The following is a 25,599-nucleotide window of genomic DNA, read 5'->3' on the forward strand; positions in this document are numbered from 1 at the left end:
CAGGGGCCCTCCTGAGTTTCGGCTTGGAAGGAGTGGGGGTTTAAGGCGAGGGGGGAATTTAAGGAGGGGGGCCTTCTAGATGCCCTCGGGGTGCCTCACAAGGGCCCTGCTTTTTGGACCAGGAAGGAGGGAGGGTTCAAAGAGAGTGTTGAGGGGGGACCCCTCTAGATGTCCTCGGGGTGCCTCGCAATGGCCCTGCTTTTCCGCCAGAAAGGGGCAAGTTTTAAGGAGCGGGGGTGGGCTTTTAGATGCCCTCGGGGTGCCTTGCGAGCGCCCTGCTTTCCAACCAGGAAGGAGCGGGGGTTTAAGGAGAGGGGGTCCTTCTAGATGTCCTCGGGGTGCCTCGCAAGGTCCCTGCTTTTTGACCAGGAAGGAGGGAGGGTTTAAAGCAGGGGTCTGCAAACTTGGCTCTTTTAAGATTTGTGGACTTCAACTCCCAGAGTCCCTCAGCCAGCAAAGCAAAGCAAAGCTGGCTGAGGGACTCTGGGAGTTGAAGTCCACAAGTCTTAAAGGGACCAAGGTTGGAAACCCTTCGTTCAAAAAGAATGGGGGACCCCTCTAGATGCCCTCGGGGTGCCTCGCAAGGTCCCCTGCTTTTTGACCAGGAAGGAGGGAGGGTTTAAAGAGAGAGTTGGGGGGACCCCTCTAGATGCCTCGGGGTGCCTCCGCTTTTTGACCAGGGAGGGAGGGTTTAAAGAGAGTGTTGGGGGGACCCCTCTAGATGCCCTCGGGGTGCTTAGCAAGGTCCCCGCTTTTTGGACCAGGAAGGAGGGAGGGTTCAAAGAGAGTGCGGAGACCCCTCTAGATGCCCTCGGGGTGCCTCGCAAGGTTTTTTCCTTTTCGGACCAGGAAGGAGGGTGGGTTTAAAGAGACCCCTCTAGATGCCCTCGGGGTGCCTCGCAAGGTCCTTTCCTTTTCGGACCAGGAAGGAGGGTGGGTTTAAAGAGACCCCTCTAGATGCCCTCGGGGTGCCTCGCAAGGTCCTTTCCTTTTTGGACCAGGAAGGAGGGAGGGTTCAAAGAGAGTGCGGGGACCCCTCTAGATGCCCTCGGGGTGCCTCTCCAGGCTTGCCCGCTTGGCTCCCCTTCCTTTGGGAGGGTTGGGCTCCGGGCTTGGGAGGCGGTGACCGGAGGGGCCGGGCGATCCGCCCCGCTTGCTTGCTTCCTTCCTTCCGTCCTTCCTTCCTTGGTTCCTGGGCATCGGGGAGGGAAGGGATGGCGGCGGGGCCGGGGGTCCGCTCGGTGCTGGGCACCATGGAATTCGGGCGCCGGGCCGGGCCGGAGGCCAGCGGGGCCATGCTGCGCGCTTTCCTGGCCCGCGGCCACAGCCAGCTGGATACGGCGCACATGTACGCGGGGGGCGAGTCGGAGCGCATCGTGGGCGCCCTGTTGGCGGCCCAGCCCGGCGCGGAGGGGCGAGGTGAGGAAGGGGCGCTGCAAGGCCCGACAACGGTGCATCTTCCCCCAACCCCCCAAAAATCTCCTTCTATGCAAACTCAGCAGTTTAATGGGGAAATGCATAAGACCGTCCCTGTCCTAATGTTCCCTTTAGTTGTATTCATTTTATGTATCCAATTCATGCTTATACTTAGATATATTCTCTAATATGTATTCGACAAAATAAATAATGCAAAAAAAACACACAAAAAACACCAGCAATTGTAATTGCTGGTGTGTGTTTTTTTTTGCATTATTTATTTGTTTATTTTGTCGAATACATATTAGATAATATATATTGGGGGGGGGTTAAATCAGTGATCTCCAACCTTGGCAACTTTAAGCCTGGTGGACTACACCTCCCCAAAAATCCCCAGCCGGCTGCGACTTCGGGAAGCCCACCAACTCCAAAGCTTGTCCACCTTTACAACAAGAATTAGGGTCAGGTCTTCCCGCAAAATTGGCTTAATCCTGGCTTAGTTCCAGACCAGAATCCACAAGTGAGTGAGTGGGTGGGTGGGGGGAGTAGGGAGACCCTCCCTGGCGTTTGTCCAGCTCCCCATTGGAAGGCCTCCGTCTGCTCCGAATAGTAACCGAGGTGGAAGGGACCTTGGAGGTCATCTAGGCCAACCCCCTGCTCACACAAGAGACCTATACGAGGGATTCGAACCGCCGTCAACAAGATCAGCGTCTTAGCCACTGAGCCCCCTGGCCAGATTTTTTTTAATCGTGGGACCCCTGGGGTGAGTGGGACGGACTACACCTCCCCAAAAATCCCTTCAGGAAGCCCACCAACTCCAAAGCTTGTCCATCTTTACAACAAGAGTAGGGTCAGGTCTTCCCGCAAACTTGGCTTAATCCTGGCTTAGTTCCAGACCAGAATCCACAAGCCTTTTTCCCCCCGCCTCACCCCAAAGCCATTTCTAGTTTATCTGTGGTTTGTTTTTCTCAAGCCTGAACAAAGGAAAAAACAGCCAGGTCTGTTCAGGGACGATTTCGAAAGCGGGGCAAAAAAATAAATAATAATAACAACCCTTGGTCAATCTTGAACTCGCTCCTTTCCGCGGCCCAGATGAATCACCAAAGCTGGTTGCTATTAACCTTGATCTGTTTTTCCACCGGCTGTAGAAATGGTGGAGGGGGGGAGACGGGGGGGGGGAGAGACTTCCTTGGCTGCATATTTTGGGGAGGGGAGAAGGGGGTCTGAAGACCGAAGAGGGGGGAGACAGGCCCCTTCTTGCTGGCCAAGCAGTTTGAACCTGGAAAGTGCTGATAAGGTTTGATTGCTGGCTCCCGGGTCAGCTGCTGCTGGGGGTCACATGAGAACATCTGGATGAGTCACAGAAATGGTGGAGGGGGGGGGTGTTGTTTGTTCCCAGCCCAGGTCTTCTCGCACCCACTTCCCGCACAGGCTGGGAATTTATCTCCAGGTGAAAGGTAGCAATAACACGAGACCAGGTAAGTTGGACTGATGTAGGCATTTTGACGCGTGTATTCATGTTGGGTTTTGTAAACACGATGGATGGCGCTCGGAACGCCACCACTGTCCATGCAATGATATCGATAGGTAACGGTAACCGAGTGGGAAGGGACCTTGGAGGTCATCTAGGCCAACCCCCGGCTCACACAGGGATTCGAACCGCCGACCTTTCTGATCGACAAGCTCAGCGTCTTAATATTGATGTATGTTTAAAGATAAAAAAAACTTTAAACACTCCCCCCTTAAAAAAATCTTTTTTTGGAGTGCAGCTCTTCCCCTGGAGACCCAAAAGGAGTCATAATCTCCCCCTCCCTTGAAGTTAGACTCCTTTGAAGATTGCCCCCCCACCAAAATCCTCTGGGTCTCTGCCTTGTACTCAATTTTTGTGGGGAGGGGGAGGGAATCTGGTTATTCAGCAACCAGCTCTGTTCAATCATTTATTCATTTAATGCACGGTTGCGGGGGGGTGGGGGGATCCTGGAGGGCAGCCAAGCAGAAAATCAGTGCTTAGGACACGGGGTCCCCAACCTTTCGGACCTCAGGGACCACCAAATTCATAATTTTAAATCCTGCGGACCACTAATACGAATTTTTTAAAAAGATAAATAGTATTTAGTGCAATATAAAAAATGCAAATAATTTTTCTGCCGACCATCAACATTTTCTGGTGGACCACCAGTTGGTGACCACTGGCTTGGGAAACTAAAACCTGCCGCTTTTGGTGCCTAAAACAAACAAACAAAAAAGGTTACCGTGCTGCGGAGAGAAAGCCTCTTCCCGATACACTGCTCATAAGCCTGGAGGTTCCATCGACCTCGTCGAGAAGGCAAGGAGCTTCCAAGTTGGACGAAGACCAGCCCGGCTGGATTCTATTCTATTCTATTCTATTCTATTCTATACTATACTATACTATTCTATTCCTATTTCTTTATTCTGTTCTATTCTATTCTAATTGTATCATGTCCTATCCTATCCTATCGTATTCCATTCTTTATTTTCTATTCTATTCTAGTCTAGTCTAGTCTAATTCTATCCTATCCTAATTCTATTCTAATTCTATTCTATTCTATTCCTATTTCTTTATTCTATTCTATTCCATTCTGTATTTTCTATTCTATTCTATTCTATTCTATTCTATTCTATTCTATTCTATTCTATTCTATTCTATTCTATTCTATTCTATTCTATTCTATTCTAAAAATGTCTCTCCCCCCCTCCCCCCAGTTAAAATAGCCACCAAGGCCAATCCTTGGGATGGCAAAACTCTGAAGGCCCAGAGCGTCCGCTCCCAGCTGGAGGAGTCCCTTCAGCGTCTGCGGCTGCCGAGCGTGGACCTCTTCTACCTCCATGCCCCGGATCACGAGACCCCCGTGGAAGAGACGCTGCGGGCCTGCAATGATCTTCACAAAGAGGTATGGAGTTCAGGGGGTGGGCTGCCAAGGGGTTGAGGGAGAGGGCGTCCCCTCTGCCGGGCTAGATGCCCCCTCTCTCCCCAGTGCACGAAAGCGAACTGGAGGGATCCTCAGAGACCATCTGGTCTGACCCAGAGTGGCCGTGGTTCCGGACAGGGGCGGCGCGCGAACTCTTTTCTCCGCGCGTGTTGGGGTTACAGCCCCACATTCCTCAGCCCGAGGGCTCGGTGGCCTTGATCCTGACGGGAATGGAAATAAGGAATAAGAATATTGGAATAAGAATTTTGGAATAGAATAGAATATGTAGAATAGAATAAATGGAATGGAATGGATTAGAACGGAACGGAACAGAAATAGAATAGAATAACAAGAGAAGAGAATTAGAAGTAGAAATAATAGAAATAGGAATAGGAATAGAATAGAATAGAAAATATGGAATGGAATAAAGAATTAGGATAGGGTAGAAAATTGGAATATAGAATAGAGCAGATTATAATTTAGAATAGAATAGAATAGAATAGAATAGAATAGAATAGAATAGAATAGAATAGAATAGAATAGAATAGAATAGAAAAAATGGAATGGAATGGAATAAAGAATTAGGATAGGGTAGAGTAGAAAATTGAAATATAGAATAGAGTAGAGCAGATTTAGAATAGAATAGAATAGTTGAAAGATACCTTGTAGGTCATCTAGCCCAACTTCCAGCCCAAGCAAACCATTTCTGACAGATGGCAGTCCAGTCTCTTCTCGAAAGCCGCCAGCGATGAAGCTCCCACAACTTCCGAAGGCAACTTCTGTTCCATCGGTTGATTGTTTCTCACTATCAGGAAATTTCTCCTTATTTCCCGGTTGAATCTCTCCTTGGTCAGTTTCCATCCATTATTCCTTGTCTGGCCTTCGGGTGCTTTGGAGAATAGCTTGACCCCTTTCCTCCTCTCTGTGGCAGCCCCTCAAATATTGGAAAGCTGCTATCCTGTCTCCCCTGGTCCTTTTCTTCACTAGAGTAGCCAGGCCCAGTTCCTGCAACCGTTCATCATATGTTTAATCCTCCAGTCCCCTCATCATCTTGTTTGATGGCATGTGAGCAGATAAGATACTTGACAATACGACCTAAAATGATGGGATGATTGATTTATCGCTCGACAGGGGAAGTTCAAAGCCCTTGGCTTGTCCAACTACGCCTCTTGGGAGGTGGCAGAAATTTGCACCCTTTGCAAAGCCCATCAGTGGCTGCTGCCGACGGTGTACCAGGTGAGTGAGGCTGGTTTGCCTTTATAATAATAATAATAATAATAATAATAATAATAATAATAATAATAATAATAATAATAATAATAATAATAATAATAATAATAATAATAATAATAATAATGTTTTAATTTGTATACCGCCCTTCTCCCGAAGGACTCAGGGCGGTGAACAGGCAAATAAAATACAAACAGAAACATACACAATAATTAACAAGAGGGTGGCTTTTGATTGGCAGCTGTGAAATATATAAATTATACACATATATATAATTTATAAGCATTTTTGAATACAGTGTAATGAATGCAGGGTATGTCAGTTACATAAACAAAGTCCAGAATAAAAGAAGATATTAACACATGAACTCATAACAGAAACTATAATATGGCAACACCTGTATTAGATATGATCGTAATATTATAACTAAGTAGTTTAAACTGCCTTTTCTTATATCTAGGCCTATTTACATTTTGTGGATTATCATACTTATAGTTGAATAACCTTCTCTAGTTTAATAGAGACATTCATAGTCTTTTTTTTTCCTACCCATTTTCTCTAGCCACTCATAAAAACTGTTCCATATCCGGTAATATTCCGAGCCTTCTTTATCTTTAATTTTAAAAGTTAAGCTATCCATATCAGCACATTCTAAAATTTTCCCAATCACTTCTCCGTCTGGCGGGGTGTTTTCGTTTTTCCAGTATTTAGCAAATGTGATCCTTGCCGCTGTGGGTCTATAGTAAAACTAAATATCTGCTCCCTTTATCGTAACCCTCTTGTATTATTCCCAAGAGATATCATTCCGGTTTCGAATTTAATATTCTGTTTAGTTATCTCTTCCAGCCAATTATGTAATTTCTCCCAATACTTTCTTGCTTTGCTTGCATGTCCACCACATGTGGAAGTATGTGTTGTGACCCAGGCCCAAGTAGGTAGTAGTCTGCCTACTTGGTAGGTAGACTACTACCTACCTAAACTCAGTCCGCAAAAAAACGAACTTTATTCAAACAGCTGAGAATGACTTCATTCCCAGCGTCATTCAACTAATTAAAGCAAATTCCTCCCAACGCAAATTCCTCAGTCCTATTGCAAACCTTGGTCCAATTAGGCAAACTGCCAAAGGCCTTTCTTGGCAAACGTTCACAAGTCATAAAAATAAAGGCAAGATGTAGAAGAAGCAGAAGACGAAGCTACCAACATTGTTTTCCGGCAAAGCCCAAACGCCGTTGCTGGTCTGTTTTAAGCCTTATGGGAGGGGCCAATCATCTCTTGGCCTTACTCCCGAGTCGTCCTTTCTGCTTGAGCTGCTCTTGCCTTCTGGCAGCTCTTCTCATGCGTGCATTAGGAACAGGCTCCTCCTGTTCCTCTGCCTCACTACTATCAGTCTCTGGAGCCTCTGGAGTCCGCACTTCACTTCCATATGGTCCTAGCCCCACCTCAGCCTCATCGCTGCCCGACTCCGCTGCCAGCTTCGTAGGCTGCTGGCAGACCACAACAGTATGTGCCTGGGACTTTTGGGTGACGTCTGAAGGGGTTTTTTTTTCCCCGTTTGAACCCCCAGGGCATGTACAACGCGACCACGCGGCAGGTGGAGAAGGAGCTATTCCCTTGTCTCAGGCACTTTGGAATGAGTTTCTACGCTTACAATCCCCTGGCTGGTATGGAGTGGGAAGGAATTTTTTTTTTTAAAAAAAAATCAAAGCTTTACCTGTGGAATTGCAAGATAAGTGAAAGGATGACAGGCGTTTAAGTCACTTCGATGTTTCTTTCTTTCTTTTTTAAAAATTTAATTTAATATTATACAAACAATCCATCTTTCATTAAACACTGTGCTGTCTGCGTACAAATAATTTGCGCATAATTAGAATTTACCACCTTGTTCATTGTTTAATCTATTCTTAGTAGAATACCAATACTTCAAATATCTAATACTATAACAATCCTCTTAATTAAACTCTATTAAATTATATTAATACATTTCTATATTTCATTCATCTACTTTTATTTCTAACTTTTATATTCTCTAACCATCAATAGAAGAACTCGCATATTATAATATAGTATTCCGTTTGTTCTTTCTCTTTGATTACCAGTGTTAACCTATTCATTTATGCGCATTCTAATATTTTTCTAATCACATTCTCCTCCGAATCTCTTCGCTTTTCCAATTTTGTGCAAATACAATTCTAGCTGCAGTTAGCACACGAATAATCAAATATACATTTTCTCAACTATAAGTTTCTGGTAAAATCGCCAACAGGAATAGTTCAGGTTTCAGATCAATATGTTGTTATGTCATCTTCTCCAACCATATTATGCATTTTTGAAGACTTTTGATGTTTCTTGAACAGGAGGGCTCCTGACAGGGAAATACAAGTACGAAGACAAAGACTTAAGTCAACCACCGACTGGCAGGTTTTTTGGGAATGATTGGGCCACAGTCTACCGGGACCGGTAAGTCTCCACGTAGCAGAAGGGACTAGTACCTTGAACCAGAAGAGTGGGAGTGAATGAAGATTGGCTCTTTGGTTGGAAAAGGCCAATGCAAATAGTCCTCGACTTACAACCACAATTGAGCCCAGAATTTGTTGCTAAGCAAGACAGTTGCTAAGTGAATTATGCCCCGTTTTACAACCTACCTTCCCACAGTTGTTAAGTGGAACCGCTGCAATTGTTAAGTCACACCGTTGTTGAGTGAAATCTGGCTTCCCATTGGTTTTGCTGGCCAGGAGGTCGCACTGCGACCGTCATAAATGTGAACCAGTGGCCAAGTGTCTGAATTTTAATCCCGTGACCTTGGGGATGCTGCAGCTGGTCGTAAGGGTGGAAAATGGTCGCAAGTCATTTTTTTTGCAGCGCCGCTGTAACTCTGGTCACTAAATGAACTGTTGTTAACTCGAGGACTGCTTATATCCGGAAGTCTTTCATCGCTTGCCTTTCCGCCGTTCCCGTTAGCTATTACTTTAGCTTTCTGCTAAATTGTTTTAGTTCTGCTTCTACTGTTTATTTGGGCCAAGATGTTGGGCTTTTTTATTTTTAATTTAAAGTGGTGAGATATTAAGTGTGTATGTTGTTTTTTTTTTAAATAACCACTCCAGGTATTGGAAGCAGCACCATTTTGAAGGCGTGGCCTTGATCCAGAGCGCCCTCCGTGAAGCGTACGGCGCAGATCCTCCCACTTTGACCTCCGCTGCCTTGCGCTGGGTCTACCATCACTCAGAACTGCAGGTAAGGCCAACGTCCTGGAAATAATATTACGAAATGAGCCTCTACTGTTGGGTCTAGGGCAGCGGTCGGCAGCCTTAAAAAGAGCCGTTTGGACCCGTTTCCCGCAGAAAAGAAAACACCAGGAGCTCACAAAACCCTTCCCGTTGCCTGACTTATTTCTTGAGCGGCCACAAAACTAGCCTATGTAGTCGAATTAAATGTTCTGAAACATTTTTCTTGGATTTATCCATGGTTGGCCTACCGGGGGTCGAAAAGCTGAATAAATTGTATGCCGATGGGTGTTGCGATGCATATTTTGAGCGACAGGTCTATGGAGATCCTCAGCCATCCAGGTCATGGTTGTCCCAAACGTGGCTTTTTCAAGAGGCAACTGGACGGATGGGCGATGATGAGGCCACGAACTTAGCCAGCCAGAGTGGCGAGGTTGGCTCTGGCCAATTGCTTTTTGCCAACTTCAACCAGAACAACAGGCAGCGCGATTAAAACAACAACAACCACCCAAGTAAGGTAGTTTGCCTCTTGAAAAAGGATCTTTGGGACATCTCTGAGAAAGGCAGGGCTGGATGAATCAAATATTGGAATTAAGATCGCTGGGAGAAATATCAACCACCTCAGATAGGCAGATGATACCATTCTAATGGCAGAAAGCGAACGAAACAGTCTCTTGATGCGGGTGAAGAAGGAGACTGCAAAAGTTGGCTTGAAACTCAACATGAAGACGCTTTTGTTCCATCGCGCAGGGTTAGCTTAAACGTAGTTTTAAATGGGGTTTTTAAATGAGGTTTTTAATCTTATTTTAATTTTTAGGCCACTTATTGAATCAGTTTTTTATATTGTTTTTAAACTTGTATTATATGCATTTTTATTGGCTGTGAACCGCCCTGAGTCCTTCGGGAGAAGGGCGGTATACAAATTGAATAAAGAAAGAAAGAAAACTAAGATCATGGCACCCGGCCCTCTCAATTCCTGGCAGATAGATGGGGAAGAAATGGAGGTAGGGACAGATTTTATTTTCCTGGGCTCCAAGATCACCGCAGCCAAGAAATTAAAAGACGCTTGCTCCTGGGGAGGAAAGCTATGGCAAATCTAGACAGCGTACTAAAAAGCAGAGACATCACCCTGCCAACAAAAGTGCGTATAGTCAAGGCTTTGGTTTTCCCAGTTGCAATGGATGGATGTGACGGTTGGACCATAAGAAAGGCTGAGCGCCAAAGAATGGAGGCCTTTGAATGATGGTGCTGGAGAAGACTCCTGCGAGTCCCTTGGACTGCAAGGCCATCCAACCGGTCAGTCCTAGAGGAGATCAACCCTGACTGCTCTTTAGAAGGCCAGAAAGATCCTGAAGAGGAAACTCAAATCCTTTGAGAAAGGACTCAATGAGAACTCTAATGAGAAAGAAGGACTCACTGGAGAAGAGATCCGAATGCTGGGAAGGATGGAGGGCAAAAGAAGAAGAAGGGGACGACAAAGAACGAGGTGGCTGGATGGAGTCATTGAAGCAGCTTTAATGGACTCCAGAGGATGGTAGAGGACAGGAAGTCCTGGAGGAACGTTGTCCATGGGGTCGCGATGGGTCGGACACGACTTTGCAACCAGCGCCACCAACTACTGAGGTTTTTAAGAGCAACCTTTCGGCCTTCGTGGCTGCAAAATCCGTCGGTCTTTCGTGGAGGAAAGTTTCAGATTTGCTTAATTTCTAACTCTTTTTTTTTTTCCCCTGTGAGGTGATGAAACCGCGATGCCTTCTGTTTTCAACCCAAGCCCTTCTCCTGGCGTGACTTTGATTCCTCTTCGATTCTGGCTGCCCCTGCAGTTAATTCCTCTCTTCCCTTCCTCCCTCAGGAGAAATACGGAGACGCTGTGATTATCGGCATGTCCAACATGGACCAGTTGAAGGAGAACCTCCGTTCCAGCGAGGAAGGGCCTCTCGTCCCCAGCGTGGTGGAGGCCTTTGAGAGAGCCTGGCACCTCGCGGCCCACGACTGCCCCAACTACTTCCGCTGAAGGGGAAGCGGCCAAGGGGCAGACGGGTCTCCGTCCTTGGGTCAAGCGGAATTAAAACGGCTGCAGACAACGACGAATCCTAAGGTTGAATTACTGGGTTCCGCAAACTTTAACCCGTTATAAAGACAACAGAATGTGCTTTTAAGTTCTTTTATACGTTTTATAGACATTCATATAGGTCAGTGATGGTGAACCTTTTTGCCGTTGCGTGCCAAAAGCGGGGGGAGCAGTCGTGCCCACACCCATAATTCAATGCATCCCCCCTGCACATGCGCACGTGACTCCCCCCCTGCGACCCCCTCGCTTTTGGCACGCGATGGCCCGGTGGGTAACTTTCTACCGTGGGACTGGAAGTCGGAAAACAGGCTGTTTTCGGTCTCTGAGGGGTGGGTGGGGAAGGTCGTTTTTGCCCTCTCCAGGCTCCAAGAAAGGCTCTGGAGCTTGGGCAGGACGAAAAACGGGCCTTCCCCACCCACTGACCCCGGAGGCCAAAAACAGCCTGTTTCCTGACTTCCGGTAGGCCCAGAAGGCCCGGAAATCAGCTGGCATGCGCCGGAGCTGAGCTAGTGTGCCCACTGATATGACTTTGTGTGCCACTTGTGGCACACGTCATAAGTTCGCCATCACGGATATAGGTAAAGATAAAAGGTTCCCCTCGCACATCTGTGCTAGTCGTTCCCGACTCTAAGGGGCGGTGCTCATCTCCGTTTCAAAGCCAAAGAGCCAGCGCTGTCCGAAGACGTCTCCGTGGTCATGTGGCCGGCATGACTCAATGCCAAAGGCGCACGGAACGCTGTTACCTTCCCACCAAGGGTAGTCCCTATTTTTCCTACTTGTATTTTTTACCTGCTTTCGAACTGCTAGGTTGGCAGAAGCTGGGACAAGTCACGGGAGCTCACCCCGTTACACGGCGCTGGGTATTCCAACTGCTGAACTGCCAACCTTTCGATCGACAAGCTCAGCGTCTGAGCCACTGAGCCATCACATCCCCAGACATTGATCTATCTTATCTATACACATACCCTTTGAAAAGTCATATTGTGACAGTATCCCTTAAGTTCTTAGTTCAGTCCTTCCATTAAGAAGAGAGAAGCAGCTATGAAACTCTTAAAAAAACCCAAGTCTATTAGTATTTCTTCTGCCCTAGTTTTCTTCGTTACTCGCATCTTCCTCCTCCTCCTCTTCCTCCTCCATCTCTCCTGAAGGGTCCCCTGTGGGGGTCTCCAGCTGTTCAAATTCTCCCGTCTCAGCATCCCACACGCTCCTGATCATCACGTTAAACTCGGCCATGGCGTATCCAAAGAGTTTCTGAAATTAAAAGCATGACGGGTCTCAAACACAGCCCTCGGAACGGGAAAATCATTTCGTGCACGACAGTCTTGCGATATAGAAGAAATGAAAGAAGGCCTCTGAATCTCAGTAGGTAGCAGCTCCCTGGCTGTCGAGAAAGCTAACTCAACATTTTCAGGATCGAAGGACTAGGGGCCGTCGAACCTATGGCCACAGGCGCCACGCAGCGCCCTCTCGGTGGGCGCGCGAGCAGTCGTCCCAGTTCAGTTCTGCCACGCATGCGCACGCAACTCCCGCCAGCCAGCTGGTCATCGGGTCTCTGCTGCGCATGCGCACTATTGGTGGGTTTCAAAAATTTCTACCGGTTCTGTGGGCGTGGCTTGTTGGGCGTGGTAGTTTGTTGGGCGTGGCAGGGGAAGGATACTGTAAAATCTCCATTCCCTCCCCATCCCAGGGGAAGGATACTGTAAAATCTCCGTTCCCTCCCTACTCCAGGGGAAGGTTGCTGCAAAACCCCCATTTCCTCCCGATCAGCTGGTACTCAGGAGGCAGAGAAGAGATGGGGGTGGGGCCAGTCAGAATTTTTACTACCGGTTCTGTGGGTGTGGCTTGGTGGGTGTGGCAGGGGAAGGATACTGCAAAATCCCCATTCCCACCCCACTCCAGGGGAAGGATACTATAAAATCTCCACTCCCTCCCCAGTCCAGGGGAAGGATACTGCAAAATCACCATTCCCACCCCATCCCAGGGGAAGGATACTGTAAAATCTCCATTCCCTCCCCACTCCAGGGGAAGGTTGCTGCAAAATCCCCATTTCCTCCCGATCAGCTGGTACTCGGGAGGCAGAGAAGAGAGGGGGGCGGGGGCAGTCAGAACTTTTACTACTGGTTCTCCGAACTACTCAAAATTTCCGCTACCGGTTCTCAGAAACTGGCCATAACCTGCTGAAACCCACCTCTGATGCGCACGCACTGCATTTTGGGGGTTCGGGGGCACGCGCTTGCTTTGAGCACTCAGTCCGGAAAAGTTTAGCCATCACTGAACTAGGGTGAGAAACTTCTGTAACAAAGTGGAAGAAATACCTGGGCGCTTTTTCTCGTGACAAAACCCCCCAGAATTAGAAGAAAAAAAACGGCACGCTACGATATTTAAAGAACAGCTATCTTTTCACCCAGGTTAATTAGAATTTGCACTCGGAGGGGTGTCAGGCTGAGAAAGCATTTTAAAACTGTCTGCCAAGCAACCAAATGCATTGGTAACTTAAAGTCTGGAGGAAACGGGGTTGAAAAATAGTTTTGCGTTTCAATTTCTAAGTTTCTGTTGCAATTTTGAAGTATTGTGGCCAGAGGTGGGTTTCACATAATTTTATCACCGGTTCGTCGTGCACCAAAAATGTGAGCGTGTATGTGAACAATTGCTTCGCTTATACATGTGCCTTCCACGCATGGGCTTTGCTCGTGCACGCGGCTTACCAAATGTGGCTAAATAGGACGGCACAGCACCTAGGCGGCCCGCAGGTCGCCACTACCGGTTCATGCGAACCGGCTGAATGCCACTCGTGGGGCGATGAGGGTTCTGTATATTTATTTATTTATTTATTCATTCATTCATCTTTTTATACCGCCCTTCTCCGAAGACTCAGGGCGGTGTAGAGCCAATAAAACAACAAGAATCCTAACAAATTAAAATACAATATCAAGTTTAAAAAACTGATTCAATCGCTGTATAATTAAAATATTAGCTAAATTTTTTATCAAAACTAAAACCTTAGTAAAATCCTATTAAAACCCACTAAAAACCCCCATACTAAAATCAATCAGGCCAGCCCCGCTTGGTGAAAAAAGAAAGTCTTGAGCTCGCGCTTAAAGGTCCGGAGATCAGGGAGGAGACGGAGTCCCACCGGCAGCTCATTCCACACAGCCGGGGCCCCCACAGAGAACGCCCTTCCCCGGGGGCCACCAGCCGACATTGACTAGCCGACGGCACCCTAAGAAGACCCTCCCTGTGGGCGCGCACTGGACGTACCGGACAATGGGAGGTAACTGTCGGCAGCAGGCGGTCCTGTAAATATCCCAGTCCAATGCCATGGAGCGCTTTAAAGGTGATAACCAACACCTTGAAGTGCACCCGGAAGACCACCGGCAACCAATGCAGCCTGCGCAGGAGAGGTGTTACATGGAAGCTACGAGAGCTCCTCAATCCCCACGTGGCCGCATTCTGCACCAGTTGGAGCCTCCGGGTGCTCCTCAAGGGGAGCCCCATGTAGAGAGCATTGCAGTAATCCAGACGGGAAGTGACGAGGGCATGAGTGACCGTGCATAACACGTCCCGGTCCAGGAAAGGGCGCAATTGACGAATCAGGCGAACCTGATGAAAAGCTCCCCTGGCGACGGCCATCAAATGGTCTTCTAGAGACAGCCGTGCATCCAGGAGAATGCCTAAATTGCGCACCGATTCCCTGGGGGCTAACAATTCGCCTCCCCCACAGTCAGCAATGGGGTAAGCTGACTGTGCTGGGACGCCGGCATCCACAGCCACTCCGTCTTGGATGGGTTGAGTCGGAGCCTGTTCGTCCCCATCCAGACCCGAACGGCCCCGTCCAGACCCTATAGGGGAAACCTACTGGAAAATCCAGCTATGAAAGTAGGATCGTCTGCAGCCGGTGACTCACCAAGATGCGAGCTTGCTCGGGCGTCAGGATGTCCCCTTCTTTGCAAACCTCGTAATCGGAGAGAAGTGTCACTACACCTAAGAAAGGAGGGGGGGGGGAAACCAGGAGAAAAATGAAGGGAGGTTGCCGGAGAATGAACCCCGCCACAATGTTCCTTTCAAATTAGGGTCCCGACCTTTTTTCAGGGATGTCGGCAATCCGAGCTGCCTTAGCTGAGGTTCCATGGAATGGGAAAACTCTTCCAGGGGTCCCATATCTAAATTGACCGTGAAGGTCGCCTTGTTTCCAGCTCGGGCAAAATCGGTTTCTCTGAACTGGGAAAACCACCTGCAAAAAAAAAAAAAAAAGAGAGACAGAGGTGGAATTGAAAATTCATAGGGACTAGCAGCTCTGTTTTTGCATCCTCATTTAGTATCCCCTGGACAGCAAGAGGCGAGGAGAGAGAAGGTGGAAGGAAGAACTACCAATATTTTTTTTTCAAGGAAGGCAATAGGGACGGTGAGTGCAGGTGGCTAAAAACAGGAACACAGGACAATTGATTCTACAACCAACCAGCAATTACTGCAAAGGGCCTCTGGTGGCTCAGATTGCTAAAACAGTCTGTTATTAACACAGCTGCTTGCAATTACTGCAGGTTCTAGTCCCACCAGGCCCAAGGTTGACTCAGCCTTCCATCCTTTATAAGGTAGGTAAAATGAGGACCCAGATTGTTGGGGGCAATAAAAGTTGACTTTGTATATAATATACAAATGGATGACGACTATTGCTTGACATAGTGTAAGCCGCTCTGAGTCTTCGGAGAAGGGCGGGATATAAATGCAAATAACAAAAAAAAAAGTGCTAATCCTCTCTCTTCTGGGCTGTATTTTGCTTACGAGAGCAGAAATGGTGCAAAATTCAGACTGAAATTCTGCAATTTACCCTATATGTCTCGGGGCTAAAAAAAAAACACCTTACGGGCGCAGCTCACAGGCTGGTTAGACAGGCGAGGGATACCGCGCAGCCGTGGATTTCACATTGTTAATACTGGTTTGCCGTACGCGCCCCTGGTCCGCGCACACATCTTCCGTGGCCATGTGCTTTGCAAGCATGGGCACCAGCTCTCAAAAATATGCCTAAATAGGATGGCAGAGTTGGGACAGGTGGACAGACCCATCCGCGATTTCTGCTCCCTGTTCGGCTCGGCTGAATGCCACCTCTGGATAACGGGGTACAGCTCTCCCCGAAAAGCTTCCGCTGAAAGATTCCAAAATCCACCCCCCACCCCCCAAAATCCACTTTTTCCTAGTTGAAATCTTCGGATGTTCTTTTTTGTGGGGAAAACCCTTACTTTATAACTTCATCCTTGGTGCGGTTCGTGAAAAGGAGGCCGACTTCCCCTCGCAGATGCTTGCTGACCTAAGAGAACGAAAGGTCGGGTGATGAAGTGACTTTCTCCAGGGTGGGGGGGTGTGGGTTGTCAGGATTCCGAGACCCTCCAGGTCTGTGGGGGTGGGGGGAAGGGCCTGTGTTGTGACCCAGGCCCAAGTAGGTAGTAGGAAACTCGGTCCGTGAAAAAACAAACAAACTTTATTCGAACAGCTGAGAATTACTTCATTCCCAGCGTCGTTCAACTCAAATTAAAACAAATTCCTCCCAACACAAATTCCTCGGTCTTATCCCGAACCTTGGTCCAATTAGGCAAACTGCCAAAGGCCTTTCTTGGCAAAGGTTCAGAAGTCACCGATACAAAAATAAATGCAAGAAGACGAAGCTATCAACGTTGTTTTCCGGCAAAGAGCCCAAACGCCGTTGCTGGTCTTTTAAGCCTTATGGGAGGGGCCAATCATCTCTTGGCCTTACTCCCGAGTCGTCCTTTTTGCTTCAGCTGCTCTTGCCTTCTGGCAGCTCTTCTCATGCGTGCATTAGGAACAGGCTCCTCCTGTTCCTCTGCCTCACTACTATCAGCCCTCTGGAGGCTCCGGAGTCCACACCCCACTCCCCGATGACCCTGGCCTTACCTCAGCCTCATCCGTTGCCAGCTCTGCAGGCTGCTGGCATACCACAACAGCCTGCTTCATACAGTAGTCACAGGCGAGTGATGTGGGACAGTTTTTTTAAAAAAAAAGTCTGGTGCTTTTACCTCATGCAAATTATCTTTGTATTCATCCGAAGGGCTATGACCCAGCGCCACAATCATCACTTTGTTTTTCCCAAAAAATATCCTGGAATAAGAAGGGGAAAAAAAATATATCCTAGTGAAACGTCAAAAGCATCCGGTATTCTTGTCTTCAGTTTCTGCTTTTCCTATTTAAATAAAAGGAAGCTTGTCGTGTAAAGATCTGAATGGCTCTAAGGAACTTTGATACGTTTCAGAGAATTCAATGGATTATACACTTGTGGCCAAAATTGTGGAAACCTTTTGGGAAAAGTGTATTTTTGAGGTTTGATGGCTAATAACACCACTTTTTTCTTTGGGAATTTCAAGATAATCCTATTCCACTGCTGGAATGGCCTGGGAACAGCCCAGACCTTCACCCAATTGGAAATCTCTGGAGCCGACTAAAGAAACTTGTTAGTCAGATGCAAACCAGCAATAAAACCCAGTTAATAGAATCAATCCTTCAGTCTTAGTTTCACATTAGAACAACTGCAGAACTCAAAGACTCGGTTCACTCCATGGGAAGATGTCGTAAGGCCGTCATTCATGCTAAAGGTTACCCAACTAAGGATTAACTGACATGATAATTTTTGTATATCTCGCATTTTCTCTGGTGATCATTTTTGCATCTCTCGTTTTTTTCTACGTGTTTCACTTTTCTTTATACTGTCACTGCTATTCCAATAGCAAATCCTTCATAAAAGTGATTGCATTACATTCTTGATTAAAGTATCTTTCCGTTGATATATAATTTTATGGTACTACTCACAAAAAAAAAGTGATGTTATTAGCTAGTTTAAAAAAATACACTTTCCCCCAAAGGTTCCCAAAATTTGGCCACTACTGTAGGGAGGAAGGGTGTGGTTACCCCAGAAGTTTCTTCATTTTTAGAAGCAGAAATGGCAAGGCTATGCGAGGGAGACACACTCACCTGCTGTGTTTCCAAGCGCTGCGAATATCCTTCAGTTTGTTGTTTCTCATGTTGGCAATGGAGAAAACGAAGAGACGCTTGTAAGTGTCCACGCATTTTCGTAGCTAAAGACAAAAAGGATTTGGCGGTTGGTTTCGTTTTCGATTTTCACGCCCCAAATTTTCTATCTTGAGGAAGTTTCACAGGCCCAAACTTCAGGATTTTCCCACAGAAGAAAACTTAGTTGACACGGCTAAAGCTAATTATAAATACATTAATTTAATCCTTTCTTATATTGGTGAGATTAACAAAATCCTGCAAAATAACCCCTTTAAGGAACCTTTAAACGAAATGACCGCCTTGCTTACCTCTTCTATCAGGTTTTGCTTAACTTCCAAACCTTTCTTTGTGGTTTTAGTTAAGGAGACTGCAAGGAAGAAAAACACAGGTTCAGGATTCAATAGGGAAAGTTCGGAAAATGTGATTGTGGTTTCATCTGGAAATTGTACTGGACTTCAAGGACAATGGAACAGATGGGAAGGAAGGAAAGATGGGATAGATGGGAGCGAGGGAAGGAGAGATGATGGATGGATGGAAAGAAAAGAAGAGCTGGGAAGGAAGGAAGGAAGGAAAGATGAATGGATGGAAAGAAGGAAGGAATGAAGGAAGGAAGGAGAGATGGGTTGTATGGATGGGTAGATGGAAAGGAAGGAAGGAAGGATGGGATGGAGGGAGGGAGGGAAGGGGAGATGGTGGATGGATGGAAAGAAAGGAAGGAGAGATGGGAAGGAAGGAAGAAAGATGGGATGGATGGATGGGAAGGAAGTTGTATTGGGCAGCCTAGCCTAGCCTACCTGGCAGGGCTGTTGTGCAAATAAATAGGGTTGTGCAAAAGCAATGAGGGTCCCCTCCTCCCCCCTGGGGGGGGGAAGAAAGAGCCTGGGGTGGAGGAAAGAGAGAGACCTCTGACCCCTGGAGGGTGTTCCCCATCCCCACTCACCCTGCAAGAAGTTGTTTTGGGCAGCCTAGCCTACCTGGCAGGGCTGTTGTGCAGATAAATAGGGTTGTGCAAAAGCAAAAGAGGGTCCCCTGCTCCCCCCTTGGGAGAGGGAGAAAGAGCCTGGGGGGGGAGAGAGAGAGACCCCTGGAATGTGTCTCCTGTCCTCACTCACCCCGCAGGAGGTTGTTTTGGGCAGCCTAGCCTACCTGGCAGGGCTGTTGTGCAAATAAATAGGCTTGTGCAAAAGCAACAAGGGTCACAAGGGGGGAGAAAGAGCCTGGGGTGGGGGAAAGAGAGAGACCCCTGACCCCTGGAGGGTGTCCCCCGTCCCCACTCACCCTGCAGGACGTTGTTTTGGGCATCCTAGCCTACCTGGCAGGGCTGTTGTGCAAATAAATAGGCTTGTGCAAAAGCAACAAGGGTCACAAGGGGGGAGAAAGAGCCTGGGGTGGGGGAAAGAGAGAGACCCTGACCCTGGAGGTGTCTCCTGTCCTCACTCACCCTGCAAGAAGTTGTTTTGGGCAGCCTAGCCTACCTGGCAGGGCTGTTGTGCAGATAAATAGGCTTGTGCAAAAGCAACAAGGGTCACAAGGGGAGAAAGAGCCTGGGGTGGAGAGAGACCCTGACCCTGGAGGGTGTCCCCCGTCCCCACTCACCCTGCAGGACGTTGTTTTGGGCATCCTAGCCTACCTGGCAGGGCTGTTGTGCAAATAAATAGGCTTGTGCAAAAGCAACAAGGGTCACAAGGGGGGAGAAAGAGCCTGGGGTGGGGGAAAGAGAGAGACCCCTGACCCCTGGAGGGTGTCCCCCGTCCCCACTCACCCTGCAGGACGTTGTTTTGGGCATCCTAGCCTACCTGGCAGGGCTGTTGTGCAAATAAATAGGCTTGTGCAAAAGCAAAGGGAGGGGGTTCCCCTTTGGGAGAGGAGGAGAAAGAGAAATAGAGCCTGGGGGGGGAGAGATAGAGACCCCTGACCGGGGGGGGGATTCCACCCCGTCCCCCCAGCCACTCACCCCTCTTGTCCCGCTTGGACTTGGGCATCGCGTTCAACCACGTGCGGCTTCCTCCAGCAGTGGCGGTGGGCGGAGCCTCGCGCGGGCCTACGGGAAGGAGTCAAGGTGTCCAGGGCAGCGCCTGATTTCCCGATAATAATAATAAAACAAAACGAAACATAAGCCCCCGCGGGAAAACAAAATATCTCTTTATCGAATATTATTTTTTTTTAAAAAAAAATTTCGGTCCGTTTTCGTTTTATTAATTTTCCGATTTTTTTTTTTCCCGGGCAATATTCGCCGCTGCCTCTCAAGGTCCTTTCCGCCGCTGAAGGGGGCGGGGCCTTTCGCGCGGGGCCTGATGGGAGGACGACTGTAGATCGATGGCCTTTCTTTTCGAGTTTGATTTTCTCCTTTTTGTTTTCGTTTTTTTTTTTTTAAATTATTCCCGCCTGGCTGGGGGAATTCTGGGAGTTGAAGTCCGCCAGGCTTAAAGTTGCCAAGGTTGGAGACCCCTGGAGTGGAGAAATATTTGCCCTGTGATTCTTTCCCCCCCCCCCACCTTCAAGGCCACTCTACAAGATTCGTATCTCTATAAAAATTCTTACATCTACAACAACAGCCGTAGCTCTACAGACCGGAAGCGGAAGCTCGTGCCTCTATGGTCGCGCGCAGAGCCTGACGGGATAGCGGAGGCTTCCTTTCCTTCCCCCCCCCCCTTTCCGGCTCCTGTCTCCTTTTGGCCGTCATGGCGGCGCCCGTCTGTCCGCTGCTCGTTTTGTCGCTCCTGCTCCTTTCTTGGCTTCCCCCGCCGGCGGGCGCCGTCTACGAGGACCAAGTGGGCAAGTTCGACTGGTGGGTGACCGGCTTGCCCTGCCTTTACACCTCAGGAACAAAGAGTCGGAAGGGGACCTTTGGAGGTCATCTAGTCCAACCCCCCCCACCCCACGCAGGAGACCCCCGACTAGGGGTTCGAACCGCCGACCTTTCTGATCGACCAGCTCAGCGTCTTAAGCCACCGAGCCGCCTAGGCCAGGGCACCTCGAAGGGCAGCGCCGTCGTCGGGAGTTGGGCCTGCGGAACTCCCCGCCACTAGGAAGGGATGCAGGCGCTGCTGCGGGGTGGGGGGGGAGGTGGGGGGGAGGGCGTGAAGGAAGGCAATTAGTGGCGTTGATAATAATAATAATAATAAAACATCCAGACGTGGCAAATCGGGCTTTAAATTAGGACGTGTCTGGGGTGGAATAATAATAATAATAATAATAATAATAATAATAATAATAATAATAATAATAATAATAATAATAATAATAATAATAATATTTATTATTATTATTATTTGATTTTTATACCGCCCTTCTCCCGAAGGACTCAGGGCGGTGAACAGGCAAATAAAATAATACAATATATTACAATAAAACACATTTTAAAAAACTTATTCAAAATAGCCTAAATTTAAAATACCATACAAAATATAAAAAATAAACCCCAATAAAATCCATATTTAAAAACCCTATTTAAGGGTTTTTTAAGGGAAGGCAGCTGCTTCTCTGAACTTATTTGCCAGACTAATAAAAAGGAGAATATTTGCAGCTCAGGGTTGACATGAGGGATCTTGGGTGCTTTCTGAGCTTGGGTGGTTTTCTTGGTAGACGTTTCATGACCCAACTAGGTAACATCATCTGTGCTAGTACCAAAGTCAAGGGACGGATGGAGGAAGACAGGAAGGAAGGAAGGAAGGAAATAAATGAATTGGAAATATAGAGGAAGGAAGGAAATATTTGCAGCTCAGAGTTGACATGAGGGATCTTGGGTGCTTTCTGAGCTGGGTGGTTTTCTTGCAGATGTTTCGTGACCCAAAATAGGTAACATCATCTGTGCTAATACAAGGAAGGAAAGAAGGAAGAAAAAAGGAAGGAAGGAGAGGGAAGGAAGGAAGGAGGAAGGAGAGGGAAAAAGGAAGAAAAAAGGAAGGAAGGCGAGGGAAGGAAAGAAGAAAGGAAGGAAGGAGGAAGGAGAGGGAAGGAAAGAAGAAAGGAAGGAAGAAAGGATGTGCAGCTCAGGGTTGACATGAGGAATCGGGTGCTTTCTGAGCTGGGTGGTTTTCTTGCAGATGTTTCGTGACCCTAACTAGGTAACATCATCAGTTCTAGTACAAGGAAGGAAAGAAGGAAGAAAAAAGGAAGGAAGGAGAGGGAAGGAAGGAAGAAAAAAGGAAGGAAGGCGAGGGAAGGAAAGAAGAAAGGAAGGAAGGAGAGGGAAGGAAAGGAGGAAGGAGAGGGAAGAAAGGAAGAAAAAAGAAAGGAAGGCAAGGGAAGGAAAGAAGGAAGGAAGGAAGGAGAGGGAAGGAAGAAAGGATTTGCAGCTCAGGGTTGACATGAGGAATCTTGGGTGCTTTCTGAGCTGGGTGGTTTTCTTGCAGACGTTTCGTGACCTAACTAGGTAACATCATCAGTGCCAGGAGATTTGGGATGTGCAGAGAGGAAGAGGAGGAGGACTATAGTGTCCTTGGTGCTCTCTTGAGCTTGGTTGTTTTCTTGCAGGTGTTTCATGACCCAACTAGGTAACTTTATCAGTGCTAGAAGGGAGTGAAGTACGCAGGGAGGAGGAGGAGGAGGACTACGGGGTCCTTGATACTCTCCGAACTTGGTTGTTTTCTTACAGACGTTTCATGACCCAACTAGGTAGTCTCATCAGTGCTTGTCTTATTTGCCATACGCTAAATAAATGACTGAGCTAATGTAATTTGCCTTGGGGAGGGCCTTGCGCTTTGAGGAGTGAGACGGGGGTGTAATCTTACAGATATTTTAAGATTTTAGGTTTGTAAGCCTCTCACTGTCATTCTGTAGTAAGGTGGGCAAGCCAATAAATTTTACAAATAAATAGAAGTTGAGGAGGGGGTGGCAGGACCATCGTGGCCAATGGGGAACAAAGAAAGCTGCACCCCAGGACCCGTATTTCCCTTTCAGTGAAGAGACTATCTCTTAACACCTCACCCCCATCCTGGTTATTTCAATTTATGACAGCAGGAAGCGTGCAAAAATGTGATTTTTTCTTTCTTTCCGTGTATTGCAGGAGGCAGCAGTACGTGGGGAAGCTCAAATTCGCCTTTTTGGAAGCCTCCCCCGCCTCCAAGAAGCTGATTGTGGCTACGGAAGAGAACGTGGTGGCTGCCCTGAACTCCCGCAGCGGTGAAATCCGTGCGTGTCTTTTGGGTTCCCGGCCTAGAGCGCCTCCCCCCCCCGGGGAAGCGAAAGGGCCTCCCCCAAATGAGAAAGAGGAGGGGTCTCCAACCTTGGCAACTTGGAAGCCTGGAGGACTCCCAACTCTTTGCTGGCTGGGGAATTCTGGGAGTTGAAGTCCACCAGGCTTAAAAGTTGCCAAGGTTGGAGACCCCTGAGAAAGAGCACTGCCTCTGGCGTGGGTACGAGGCCTTTTTAAAAGGTTAATCTGGGTTTGTTTGTTTTTTCCCCTCCCCTCCAGTGTGGCGACATGTGGACAAAGGGACTCCTGAAGGAGCAGTGGATGCCATGCTGATCCACGGGCAAGGTGAGGAAGGGGACGGTGTCCTGGTAGCCATTTCTCATTTGCTCACAGTCTTTCTCCACCTGGGCAGCACCTGAATCAAAATTTTCTGTTGTGAGGCAGGGAAGTGAGTTTTGCTCCATTTTGCGACCTTTCTTGCCTCAGTTGTTGAATGGATCACTGCAGCTGTTAAGTTACTGTACTTTTCGGGGTATAAGACGCACTTCCCCCAAAAGAGGGTGGAAATGTTAGTGTGTCTTATACACGGAATACAACCATTTTTGGCCTCTTGAAGCCCTGCCCAGCACATCCTATTTTTGAGAAAAATGAATAGAATAGAATAGAATAGAATAGAAAGAATAGAATAGAATAGAATAGAATAGAATAGAATTTTTATTGGCCAAGTGTGATTGGATACACAAGGAATTTGTCTTGGTGCATAGGCTCTCAGTGTACATAAAACAAAAGATACATTTATCAAGAATTCTAAGAATAGAATAGATTAGAATAGAATAGAATAGAATAGATTAGAATAGAATAGAATAGAGTGGAATAGAATTCTTTATTGGCCAAGTGTGATTGGACACACAAGGAATTTGTCTTTGGTGCATAAGCTCTCAGTGTACATAAAAGAAAAGATACGTTCATCAAGAATCATAAGGTACAACATTTAATGATAGTCATAGGGTACAAATAAGCAATCAGGAAACAATATCAGTATAAGGATACAATTTATATAGGCCCGTTTTTCGCAAAAACAGGGCTTGCAGAAGGTTTGGGAGGCCTGCAGAGTGCTCCTGGGGACCAGGGAGGGCAATTTTTTTTTTCTTTGCTTACCTGTTCGAAATCTTGGTGCGTCTTATACACCGGTGCGTCTTATAGTCTGAAAAATACGGTAGTAACAAAGTTGTCCCAAAGTTGCTTTTTTTTTTAGAGGCAACTGGATTTCCTTTTTTTTTTTTGTCTTTGAAGACGTTTCGCTTCTCATCCAAGAAGCTTCTTCAGCTCTGACTGGATGGCGGGGAAGGGAAGGATTTATACTCCTTGAGACAGCTGGTCATTTGCATCCTTTTAAAGAGTTGTTGAGGCCACTTTGAGGTTTATCTGTGTCCTCAGGGTCACCTGAGTGGTGCAAATGGGTGCAGAGCCTTCTTGGAAGTGCTGAAAGGACTATGTTGTAGACTGGAGATGGATGGTGTCATATCCCTCCCCCTCTGTTGAGAGAGGGCTGTTCAGTTTTGACATAGATGGCCCCTCCCCAGCCGTCCTCTCTGACCAAAATATGGACTTTGCTGTCTTCAAAAGAACGGCTTTCGTCTTTCAAATGCGGTTGGACTGCTGAGTCTAATCCCGATGGGTTTGTTCTCCTATTTTGAGCCATGCGTTTGTGAAGTGGCTGTTTTGTTTCCCCAAATAATGACCAGCTGTCTGCAAGGAGCATCAATCCTTCCCTTCCCCGCTCATCCAGTCAGAGCTGAAGAAAGCTTCTCGGATGAGAAGCGAAACGTCTTCAAAGAAAAACCAAGAAAGTCCAGTGGCCTCTGAGAATGACTGAGAATCTCCATAACTATTTAGTAACAAGATTGTTAAGTGAATCTAGCTTTCCCGCTGACTTTGCCAGTAGTAGGTTGCTAAAAGGTGATCACATGTCCCCGGGACACTGCAACCATCAAGAATACGTATCAGCTGCCAAGCGTCCGAATTTTAGTCCCGTGCCCATGGGGGAGGCTGCAATGGTCCTAAGAGGAAAAATTGTCGCAAGTCATTTTCTTCCAGGGCTGTTGTGACTTCCGAACGTTCACTAAATGAACGGTTGTAAGCGGAGGACTACTGTAACGTCGTTTCTCGGTTTTGGGTTTTCGCTCACAAGTTGAAAAAAATGTCCCGTTTTCAGCATTTGGAAAATCTGGAGGGGACGGTTTAACTTGGCCATCCCGCAGAAGGTGACGGGCACTGAACTGTATTTTCTGCGCCTGTTTCCTGTAGATGCCGTCACGGTTTCCAACGGAGGTCGTCTCCTGCGCTCTTGGGAAACAAACATCGGTGGCCTGAACTGGGAGGTTTTGATGGACGCTGGCAGGTGAGTCTTTATAAATATGAATAATAAATAATAAATTTTAGAATACTGGAATACTTAGAATCACTTGGAATATGGAATTCAGTTTTGGTCGCCACGATGTAAAAAGGATGGGGAGACTCTAGAAAGAGTGCAGAGAAGAGCAACAAAGAGGATTAGGGGACTGGAGGCTAAAACGGTTG

The 25,599-nt window shown here is 47.4% G+C and overlaps 3 protein-coding genes across 4 annotated transcripts in view; 2 read left to right on the plus strand and 1 right to left on the minus strand.

The window, feature by feature from the left end:
* Positions 1 to 1,173: 1,173 nt before the first annotated feature.
* Positions 1,174 to 10,879, plus strand: AKR7A2 (aldo-keto reductase family 7 member A2). Of its 2 annotated transcripts, XM_058161122.1 has the most exons (7): positions 1,176 to 1,419; positions 4,141 to 4,328; positions 5,478 to 5,582; positions 7,141 to 7,237; positions 7,931 to 8,033; positions 8,678 to 8,807; positions 10,650 to 10,879. In XM_058161122.1, the coding sequence occupies exons 1-7, from the start codon at positions 1,215 to 1,217 to the stop codon at positions 10,809 to 10,811; spliced, it is 990 nt and encodes a 329-aa protein (XP_058017105.1). In that variant the 5' UTR covers positions 1,176 to 1,214; the 3' UTR covers positions 10,812 to 10,879. The 2 variants fall into 2 exon arrangements, with proteins under 2 accessions (XP_058017107.1, XP_058017105.1); XM_058161124.1 differs by lacking the exon at positions 5,478 to 5,582 and having other exon boundaries at positions 1,174 to 1,419.
* Positions 10,880 to 11,607: 728 nt separating this feature from the next.
* MRTO4 (MRT4 homolog, ribosome maturation factor) lies at positions 11,608 to 19,923 on the minus strand. The gene is made up of 8 exons (XM_058161130.1): positions 19,837 to 19,923; positions 18,191 to 18,249; positions 17,844 to 17,947; positions 16,895 to 16,976; positions 16,103 to 16,170; positions 14,948 to 15,099; positions 14,773 to 14,849; positions 11,608 to 12,119 (listed from the first exon to the last, which is right to left on the minus strand). The coding sequence occupies exons 1-8, from the start codon at positions 19,862 to 19,864 to the stop codon at positions 11,955 to 11,957; spliced, it is 735 nt and encodes a 244-aa protein (XP_058017113.1). The 5' UTR covers positions 19,865 to 19,923; the 3' UTR covers positions 11,608 to 11,954.
* A 592-nt stretch (positions 19,924 to 20,515) lies between these two features.
* Positions 20,516 to 25,599, plus strand: part of EMC1 (ER membrane protein complex subunit 1) — a 34,244-nt gene continuing 29,160 nt past the window's right edge. Inside the window, exons 1-4 of the mRNA XM_058161121.1 lie at positions 20,516 to 20,670; positions 22,891 to 23,015; positions 23,299 to 23,364; positions 25,327 to 25,420. Coding sequence (XP_058017104.1) covers positions 20,564 to 20,670; positions 22,891 to 23,015; positions 23,299 to 23,364; positions 25,327 to 25,420 — 392 coding nt within the window. The 5' untranslated portion in view covers positions 20,516 to 20,563. The remainder of the gene's footprint in view (positions 20,671 to 22,890; positions 23,016 to 23,298; positions 23,365 to 25,326; positions 25,421 to 25,599) is intronic.

Source organism: Ahaetulla prasina, chromosome 18 (genome assembly GCF_028640845.1).
Source record: "Ahaetulla prasina isolate Xishuangbanna chromosome 18, ASM2864084v1, whole genome shotgun sequence".
NCBI classification, from domain to species: Eukaryota; Metazoa; Chordata; class Lepidosauria; order Squamata; family Colubridae; genus Ahaetulla; species Ahaetulla prasina.